At 32.7% G+C, this 11,286-nt stretch overlaps 1 protein-coding gene across 1 annotated transcript in view; it reads left to right on the forward strand.

Annotated features, from left to right (window-relative positions):
• Positions 1 to 2,433: 2,433 nt before the first annotated feature.
• LOC141331670 (NT-3 growth factor receptor-like) overlaps positions 2,434 to 11,286 on the forward strand; it is a 178,817-nt gene continuing 169,964 nt past the window's right edge. The window contains exon 1 of the mRNA XM_073836708.1: positions 2,434 to 2,955. Coding sequence (XP_073692809.1) covers positions 2,708 to 2,955 — 248 coding nt within the window. The 5' untranslated portion in view covers positions 2,434 to 2,707. The remainder of the gene's footprint in view (positions 2,956 to 11,286) is intronic.

Raw genomic sequence — 11,286 nt, forward strand, 5'->3', positions numbered from 1 at the left:
ACATAGATTGATACAGTAACATTTGAATAAAAACAGGCTATTTTAATGGAAGCTGCTATATGAAGGACATTTTTAAGTCTTAGACATTTCCTGTTCTGTTAAATTGCTGTTCCTGTTGAAATGCACTATTCACAGAAAAACAAACAAAAGTGTTCAACAGGGCTTACTTTTTATTTTTATTTTTAAATACTGTTTTTATTTAGAAATAAAAATACAAATAATAATATTGAGAAAATTATTTCTGAACAAACTTTTAGGGTTTGGGCTTACAAAAAAAAAAAAAGAGCATTGCCACTATTATTGTTTACGAAAAATATACAGTTTATTAATCCCTAGTTCTCACTTAAAGTCACTTGGTCTATTAGAGTCTTTTCTGCAAACTCTAAGGAACAAAATTCATGAAACTGCAAAAATATATTGTACAGAAACATTGTTAGTGGATGATTGATATTGCAATATTATATTTGCACATTAAGTTAAATAAAACGCACTGACATTTATAAAAAAAATCTGAGAACACACTCATTTGAATGTATATCAGGCTTTGAAACCAGATATTTATACATGTCTGAAATCTGAATAAATAAGCTTTCCACTGATGTATGGTTTGTTAGTATAGGACAATATTTGGCTGAGATACAACTATTGAAAATCTGGAATCTGAGGGTGCAAAAAAATTAAAAATACAAATACTGAGAAAATGCGATTAAAATTCATAGCAATGCATATTACTAATTAAAAATAAGTTTTTATATATTTTTATGGTAGGAAATTTACAAAATATCTTCATGGAACATCTTTACTTAATATCCTTATGATGTTTGGCAAAAAAGAAACAATACTTTTGACCCATACAATGTATTTTTGGCTATTCCTACAAATATACTGTGCTACTTAAGACTGGTTTTGTGGTCTAGGGTCACAATTGGTCTGAGAACACACTCATTTGAATATATATCAGGCTTTGAAACCAGATATTTATACATGTTTGAAATCTGAATAAATAAGCTTTCCACTGATGTATGGTTTGTTAGTACAGGACAATATTTGGCTGAGATACAACTATTGAAAATCTGGAACCTGAGGGTGCAAAAAAAAAAAAAAAAAAATATTGAGAAAATCACAATTAAAATTCATACCAATGCATATTACTAATAAAAAAATACATTTTTATATATATTTATGGTAGGAAATTTACAAAATATCTTAATGGAAGATGATATTTACTTAATATCCTTATGATGTTTGGCAAAAACAAAACAAACAAAAAAAAAAAAAAACGATACTTTTGACTCATACAACGTATTTTTGGCTAATTCCTACAAATATAATGTGCTACTTAAGACTGGTTTTGTGGTCCAGGGTCACAACTGGTCTATTAGTCTTTTCTTCAAATGGTAAGGAACAAAATTCATAAACTGCAAAAATATATTCTACAAAAACATTGTTTACTGATATTGCAATATTATATTTGCACAATAAGTTAAATAAAACGCACTGACATTTATGAAAAAAAATCTGAGAACACACTCATTTGAATATATATCAGGCTTTGAACCCAGATATTTCTGAAATCTGAATAAATAAGCTTTCCACTGATGTATGGTTTGTTAGTATAGGACAATATTTGGCTGAGATACAACTACTGAAAATCTGGAATCTGAGGGTGCAAAAAAATATTGAGTAAATCGCGATTAAAATTAATAGCAATGCATATTACTAATCAAAAAATACGTTTTGATATATTTATGGTAGGAAATTTACAAAATATCTTAATGGAACATGATCTTTACTTAATATCCTAAATGTTTGACCCATACAATGTATGTTGGGCTATTCCTACAAATATACTGTGCTACTTAAGACTGGTTTTGTGGTCCAGGGTCACAATTGGTCTATAAGTCTTTTCTTTAAATGGTAAGGAACAAAATTGATGAAACCGCATTGTACAACAACATTGTTTTTGCCAGACAGATATTGTAATACATGTTATATTTGCACATTATGTTAAATCAAACGTCCTGACATTTATGAACAATAAATGTTCTTTTTCTGAGAACATCTCAAAAATCTCGTTTAAATATCAGACTTTGAAACCAAAAATAGGTTGCAAAGAAAAGCATTTTGTGTAATTGGACCTTATGACAACTTCTAATGTGACGGGTTTTCCTACTTGACAAATCAATTTCCAATGTAGTATGCATACTAAAACGACGGCAACTAATTTTAGGGAAGAGAAAACGCATCACTAGTGAAACTGGAATAAGCGACAGTCGTTTTATATTAATATATATATTATTTCTCTGCGCAGTGGTCTTACATAAAAGCCTTTGTTGGTCGGGAATGTGATTCCTCCTCCTCCTCTTGCAGGTGTCAGTCTTAATTCTGTCCAGTAGGTGGGACTTTATACTCGTCATCCGGAGCATCGCCGCTTTCAGCAGTACTTTCCTCCGGCTTGGACACTGAGAGCATCTCTATGATGGACTGTGGAACGGAAAGTCGAGGCGAGTTGTGGCATTTGCACTTGTTCTTTTGATAAGGCGACCAGATCACGAGCCCAACCTCGTATGATGTTCCCCGGCGCGCACACTCTTATGTAGCCAACGCGTTTAGACATTTAACACTCATATCTTCATCAGCGATCTTCATCACCATCACCATCCTCATTAGCTCTGGAAGACGTCGAGTCGTTCTGGACCCAAAAGTCATGGATGTATGGTTCTGTTCAGCGGTTCCAGTGTTCACCTGGAGGCTTCTCTTTCTTTCAAGCATCTTCCAGGGTTATTGGAGCTCCATGCTCGATTGTCCACTAACATGCAGCTGTTCGCCCGTTGAGATCTATTGCAATAAGTCCGACAGTGGAAATTTCTTCCCTTTACTTGCTCTACAAGACCCGGCGAGCAATGGCACTAACAATAATGACATTGAAGAGCTCTTCAGGAACATCACGTCCATGTAAGTGGGCTTCTGTGCGTCCCTCTCCTACTGCGCAAAATGTTGATCTATATAAATATATATTTCGCCCCGACTTCCTCATATAGTCAAACTTGGCTTCTACATCAAATGTGCACCGTTATATCAACTTTTATTTTGATATGATGTGTATTTCAAAACTAATTCGACGATTTAAAGATTTGCAATCTCAATAGAGACACCAAATGATGTTTTTGCCGTTTTAAGAGCGTTTTCAAACATTGAGGATATCGATGATGCTAATGCCGTTTTGCTGGTGCCAATTTTATGTCGTGCTTCTGCATTCATTAATGATCAAAGCATGCGAGAACCTGTTTGCGTTCTCATTGATTTAATCAATGCAACCAAGGCTGTTTTTTTCACCTTCTTAAGGAAATGCTCATTTTAAGCTTAGACATTGGAATTAGTAGCCTAATCGGTTGTTTGTAGGTACTCATTAATGTTCAGTTCTAAACATAAATCTATTATTGTGACATTTACATGTTAGAAGTGATTGCAGTGGTAATGTAACGCTGGTAATGAATGATTTGAAGTGAGCAGCTGTGCACCAACAGGTTACAGAGATTTCTTTCATTCAGCACTCTGGACAGCTCCTACAAACTGGGCGATCACAATTACACTCATGATCTGTTAAAAAACTCACATATTCATATCAAATATGAGTCACATATCTGTTTTTCTTGCTGTCAGTCTGTTTCCGTCTGTCTGTTTGTCCATTTCATGGCTGGCTGTATACCTTGCTACATGACAGTGTTTTTTTTTTTTTTCAGTGAACACATGATTTATTTAGTTGCTGGCTCAGAAAATGGAGGGGATCCGTCAAACTTTCAGTTTTTCAGGCGAAGTGTCTGTTCTGGTTTGAAAAGAGATGGTTTGTCTTTCTTACTGGACCTCTTTGAACCAAAATCTATTAATTTTGAGTTCAATTAAGTTTGTCTGAGGCTAAATGGATGTATTTATTTAGTCTAAATTTAAGGTACCTAATGGGTCAAAATCATTTAATTTTATCATTATTTAGTATAATAGTGCTATTACAATTAAAGCAACCATTCTTTTCTAAATTTAAGTTATTTAATGTATCATCGAATTTTCCGCTGAGATTTTAGTTTAGTCTGTGTCTGGGTTTAGATTTAGTCTAGGGTTAGTCATCTTTACTTAGTATTTTTAGCTAAATGCACTTATTTAGTCCCCCCCTTGTATTTTTAAAACAAGAGTGTTTAACTTACCCGACTGACACATGATTTTACTTATTTTAAGCAAACTGCACTTAATTTAGTTATTTTTCCCTGGAAACAAGACTAAATATCTTATGCCATTTTGCTTATCTAGTAAATGCATCTTAATTTAAGAATTTTTAGATATTTCGACTAGAAACAAGACATATTACTAAGTAAGATAAGCCTTTTTTTGCAGTGTACAAATATATTTCTCAACTAGTGCAATTAGAGCAAGCATGCATATGAAATGCATTTAGGTCTTTTGTGATGTTCTTGCAATAGCAATTGAAACTTATCATATGACTTACCACAAGCACATCATGAAGTTTGCATGAGGCCGTTTTTGTGTTAAGTAGGTCAGGATTGCCATTTGAGAATTAGGAAGAACGTCAGGGTTTGGCTTTTTACTGTGAAGAAGCGTAACTATAACTGCACTGACCCCGTATCTTCTCTGCAGCCCCTAATATTCATGCAGTTCTGTTGAAAGTTTGTGCTGAAATTTGTTTGTCTCTCTTGTAATGGCTATAATAGGGATTTTTGTTGGGGAAGCTGATTGTAGATCAGTGTAAGCGGGCTACTCTGAGCCATCTGCGGGGGCCCCTCTTTTACTGAGGAATATAAATTAAGCACCTTCCGAGGCAACAATCAAAAGACGCATTGATAACCTGTGGGAGCAACAGAGGTTCAAAAAGGAAGTGCTTGAGATCTGGAAATGAGGCTCGGGTTGAGCTGTTCGAGCTTTTGAAGTTTGTTTCTAAGGTGATTGTATTTTAATTAGCTTATGATGAATCATGGACACAAACCATAGTCGTGTTAGACGTACTGTACTGTAGAGAGAAACTGACAGAGAAGGTAGCCAGAGGCTGGATAGCAGTTTTTTTTATATTTCATGTTTAAATAAAAACATGCATAAATAAATAAAAATCTATTTCATAAATGTTGGAATTTCCAAAGAAAGTCATAGTGTATTGAATAATAATGATTTAATCTCAATAGACTTGTCAAAAGTCTGGTTTATATTAGGGCTGTCAAATGATTAATCAGGATTAATCACATCCAAAATAAAAGTTCATGTTTACACACTAAATGTGTGTTTTCTGTGTTTATTTATTATGTATATATAAATACACCCACATACATGTATATTCAAGAATTGTTTTTAGATTTATATAGAAAATATTTATAATTCTATATATAGTCTAAATTAAATAGAAGTATAACTATTCATTCATATAAATATTTGTTTAAATCTATACATGTATGTGTGTGCATTTATATATACATATGAAATATACACAGTAAACACACATTTAGTGTGTAAACCTAAACTTTTATTTCGGATGTGATTAATCGTGATTAATCATTTGACAGCCCTAGTTTATATGTGACCCTGGATGACAAAACCAGTCTTAAGTAGCACGGGTATATTTGTAGCAATAGCCAAAAATACATTGTTGTCAAAATTTTTATGCTAAAAATCATTAGGATATTAAGTAAAGATAATGTTATTTTGTAAATTTACTACCGTAAATATGTAAAAAATTAATTTTGATTAGTAGTATGCATTGCTAAGAACTTCATTTGGACAACTTTGAAGGCCATTTTCTCAATATTTAGATTTTTTGGCACCCTCAGATTCTAGATCTTCAAATAGTTGTATTTCAGCCAGATGATGTATTAATCTAAATTTTAAAAAAAACTGAGCCTTATAATTGGTTTTGTGGCCGAGGGTCACATATTTTTAATCAAATCAAGAAGTTTAATAAATTACTTAACTTTTTTTTGCAATAAGGCATTATTCTCGTTATTTAATGCAAATTTACATATCAATGTGAATTTATCAATGCAAAATGTATCTATACAATATGGTCAAATAAACACTATATTACTGTATTACAGTAATGAGAAAATAATGAGAATCACAGCTGAGAATAATCATAATTACAAAAAAGAAACCCTCAAAAGTAAAACATCTAGACACATTATGGTAATGAGAATTTTGTGGGAAAAGTGCTTAATTCCCATGAACGTAATGTCACAATGCAAAAAAAAATCTTAATGGTCCTTGCAAAATGTGATTTATTTTCCTTTTTCTCTTTATATTACGGTAAAATGTGGCTGTCCGAGATTTGCCTGTACCGGTTTTTACTTAAACACTAAAATGGTCATGCTTCCCTGTTTAAAAAGTGATAATACACATACAATGGCATGGAATATTCCATCCATTCACATTAAATGAATGAAAATGAATGAATAAGACCCACTGCCATAATTTGTCCTGATTATTGCGCTAAATTATGAGGTTTGAGCTCATTTCTCCATCCTAGCCTGGTCTCTGAACATGGACGCTCACTTAAATGGGCGATGGGAAAGAGTTTAGGAGAAAAGGACAGTGCCTTGGCTCTCTATAGAAACAGTGAGGATTTGTTTTTGCACAGAGCGTATAGCTCTCTTTTTTATTATAATCAGCAAATGTATCCCACAATGTAATGTAATAAAGAGTTGATTTACCCTGCTGCTTCCTTAATTAGAAATGTGCCCATGTCAAGCTTAGTCTGTGTTTTAATGGTGAGGTTTCTAGGTCAAAAACGAGCACTATTCTTTATAATTAGAGAGCCTTCCGATAGCTAAAGTTCATCTGAAGGAGCTGCAGTACTTAATGCAGCATAATGCATAATTATGTTGTATGAAATGGATATAGAGAGCAGATAGAAACTAGATCCAGAGCTTGTTCAATTTGAGCTAGTTTAAACTAACATGGCGTTTTATTTGATCAAGTGGTGATTCTTGAGGCAAAACATGCCATATTTTAGTTTAGTTTTAAAAATATTAATATTTTTACTTTAAAACTCCCCTGTGGTGAATCACTGGTGTTGTGACCCTGGACCACAAAACCAGGCTTAAGTCGCTGGGGTATATTTGTAGCAATAGCCAAAAATACATTGTATGGGTCAAAATTATTGATTTTTCTTTTATGTCAAAAATCATTAGGAAATTAAGTAAAGATCATATTCCATGAAGAATTTTTTGTAAAATTCCTACTGTAAACTTATCCAAATGTAATTTTTGATTAGTAATATGCATTGCTAAGAACTTAATTTGGACAACTTTAAAGGTGATTTTCTCAATATTTTGATTTTTTTGCACCCTAAAATTCCAGATTTTCAAATAGATGTATCTCGGCCAAATATTGTCCTATCCTAACAAACCATACATCAATAGAAAGCTTAATTATTGAGCTTTCATATGATGTATATATCTCAGTTTTGTAAAATTTAACCTTATGACTGGTTTTGTGGTCCAGGGTCACATATGATTAAAGGCAAACCATGTGCAAAGTAATCAGTCAACACCACTCTTGAGCATTTTCTACTGCAACGTACCAAAGAAATGCTCAGAAATGTGGTTTGAAACCACTTCTTGTTTCCTGTTGTCAAAAAATGTAACCATTCACATACTTGTAGGGTGGGACTAGATATAGTTAAGGAAAAAGGTTTACATCCCCCTTTCAGAATCTGCAAAATGTTAATTATTTTACCAAAACAAAAGGGATCATACAAAATGCATGGTATTGTTTATTTAGTATACGATATTTCACATAAAAGATGTTAATGTATAGAGAAAATAATAGTCGTATTTATATAAATCACCCTGTTCAAAAGTTTCCATCAACCTTGATTCTTAATATTGTGTTGTTACCTGAGTGATCCACTGCTGTGTGTTTTTTTTTTGTTTAGTGATAGTTGTCCATGAGTCCCTTGTTTGTCCTGAACTTCAGGTCCCACAATTTCTTTGGTTTAGCATTTTTGTGTATTTGAACCCTTTCCAACAATGACTGTATGATTTTGAGATCTATCTTTTCACACTTAAGACAACTGAGGGACTCATATGCAACTATTACAGAAGGTTCAAATGCTCACTGATGCTCCAGAAGGAAAAAACATGCATTAAGAGGGGGTGAAAACTTTTTGAATTTGAAGATCAGGGTAAATTTAACTTATTTTGTCTTCTGGGAAACATGTAACTATCTTCTATAGTCTCTGAAGGGCAGTACTAAATAAAAAAATATTATATTTAATTATTATATTTAGGCAAAATAAGAAAAACATACACATCTACATTCTGTTCAAAAGTTTTCACCCCCAGCTTTAAATGCATGGTTTTGCCCTCTGAAGCATCAGTGAACGTTTAAACCTTCTGTAACAGTTGCATATGAGTCCCTAAATTGACCTCAGTGTGAAAAGATGCATCTCAAAATTATAAAGTCATTGTTGGAAAGGGTTCAAATACAAAAAATGCTGGAAAATATATAATTTAATTATAAATTAAACTATTATTTTCTCTTGTGGACTATATGTAAACATCTTTTATGTGAATTATCTTATTCAGGTCAGTATTAAATAAACAATAACATGCATTTTGCATGATCCCTCTTATTTTGATGAAATAATGAACATTTTGCAGATTCTGAAAGGGGGATGTAAACTTTTGACCTCAACTGTAGATGTTGATTTTTAAAAGGTAGCTGTCTGAGATGGCAAACTGGAACATGGTTTGTGAACATTAGCAAAAGCTGTCAAGCCAAAGGCTAATAAAATGAAATACGTTGTGGAGTGATACATAAAATGCATTACAATTCTGATACATCGACTTGCAAACGAGCCTGTGTAATTCACTCGTCCCTCCTCTTCTCTGAAATCAGAAATCAGTTTCTGGTTCAAATATATTTGGCTGAATTAATCCAATATTGCCACTTGCCATTGTGTAGCATTTAGTACTTCAGTTAACTGATTTGAAGTGGAGCCAGAATGGTGTAAAGGCAAGGAAAAATTTGCATATTCATGGTTGCTCATATACTAAACGAAGTAACAACTTACTTTGAAGCTATTTAGGCATTTTCACAGAAAAAAAAAGTTCAAATATGCCATTTTGATTATTAAAGATGAGTTTAAAGGGGTAAATTATTAACTGCAATGGGACACAAATGTTTCATTTAAGGAAGTTTAAACAATTTCTGTCATATTTCTCTTCTGTTCCACTGTTTGTCTTAAGAATCAGTGAAAGATGAGGACAGAGAGTGAAAAAAATGTGACAGTTCAAATTAAATGAGCAAAACATCTCATTAAAAAGATCACATCATGAAATAATAATATGGTAGCTGTAGAAACTACAGCTGGGAGGCACATATTTCACATTTGGTTTCTCAAGGCAGTAAAAAGACAAATCTACATATAGTTTAATGGCAGCAGCACCAGAATGACAGCAGCGCGATGCCACAATGACACTCTTTCAGATTTCGTCTGCCACCACAAGGCTTGACTTTCAGGATGGCATTATTCCACCATGAAATATTGAACACTTTGAATCCATGAACAAAATTCCTTTGATCCTCCTTTTCTAGGTCACGTAAAATCCTACATGCCACAAATTCCTTACCAACACAACTATTTTTAGATCCAATTCAATTAACATTTTCTCTTTTTGAAAGCCTAATTTGTGCACACTAGGCTAGTAATGATTGCATTTTAAGCTAATAGGGTAAAGACCTAGGCTGCAAGGTTTTGGATGCGGTCCACAAGCCTGTATATTACGAAATGCATCATGGTCCTACCTGCTGCATAACATGCTTGAATAGATTTCAGCCATCGTTTGACGTATAGGTTCATATAATATCATGAAATGAAATCTGTCAGACATTCATGCGTTCCTTCTTTCCTTCAAGAATATGAGTAGATATGGAGATTGAAATTGAAATATGGCAGGAAGATTTTAAATGGAAAATGTCCTATCCTATTAAAAGTATGTACGGTTCTTGTCATGTGTGAGATTCTCCAAGGGCTTGGAATATGTGAAAAATAGATGTATGAAAGTGTCTCAGAATCCGATTTGACATATATTACAAGAAAAGACTGCTGTCACTGTCACTGTTTTTGATTTTATATTAAATGTCTCTGTTATTATAATCCAGCTTCAGGCGTTGTACTTCCTTTACTTGTCTCAGTTATGCGTCTGTGTACATACGGACTATTTTAAAACCAGTGCACTGCCAACTTTTAAGGCAGCATCCTAAATATAACAGAACCTTGTAAGTAACTAATTTGAAACGCTATACAAAACCAGCAAATCATACAAATAGCTCTTCTCACACAAAGTGCACAGAAGACTTTTAGAAAGTTTGATGTTACATTATAGTCTCATTTAAAAGATTATATAAAATTGTAATACAGGTGAATTGGGTACATTTTTTCATATGATTTGGGAATGCCCGGGGGTTTCTAACTTTTGGAACATGGTTAGTGAGAATCTGTCCACCTTACTTGATATTTCGGTGCCTTCTTCCCCTTCTGTTCTGATCTTAAACAATCTATCTGATATTCCACATAAAATTCAGAAGCGGGTATTTCTAGCAGGACTAACAGCGGCCAAGAAGTTGGTTGCAACGAGGTGGAAACCTCCACACTCGCTCAATAAAAGACACTGGGTTCTCACTTTTATGGATGTTGTATATATGGAGTTGTCCACCGCACGCATCCATGGGGCAAGGGAAGATACCATCAGTTTCTGGGCTCAGATTTTGGAGAAACTAAAAAACATGCTGTCTTAAACTGAAGGGGTTTCAACTTTTTCTTATACGCTGGTCTTGGGCTTTGGCTTAGTAGTTATTTTTCATTTATTATTTATTTATTTATTTATTATTATTATTTTTTTTCTTTGGTTATATTTATGCTATCTGTATAATCTATGATACACTCTGAAGTATGCTTGATGTTATTTTAATTTCTTTTATGTTCTTGTTGTATGTTTAAATAATGTCAATAAAAAATTGTTAAAAAAAAAAAGATTGTATAAAAAACTATTTTTAGATCAGGAGAGTATTTTAGTATATATTTGCTGTATTATGCTGATTGAGTATATATATATATATATATATATATATATATATATATATATATATATATATATATATTTTTTTTTTTTTTTTTTTTTAAATGTTCATTTATAGACCTGATTTATTTTTTTTATTTTTTTTGAACTTCTATTTTATTATATTTTAACATCTTTTTTTTAATATATATTTAAAACAATTTTATTTATA

Source organism: Garra rufa, chromosome 3, assembly GCF_049309525.1.
Source record: "Garra rufa chromosome 3, GarRuf1.0, whole genome shotgun sequence".
NCBI lineage: Eukaryota > Metazoa > Chordata > Actinopteri > Cypriniformes > Cyprinidae > Garra > Garra rufa.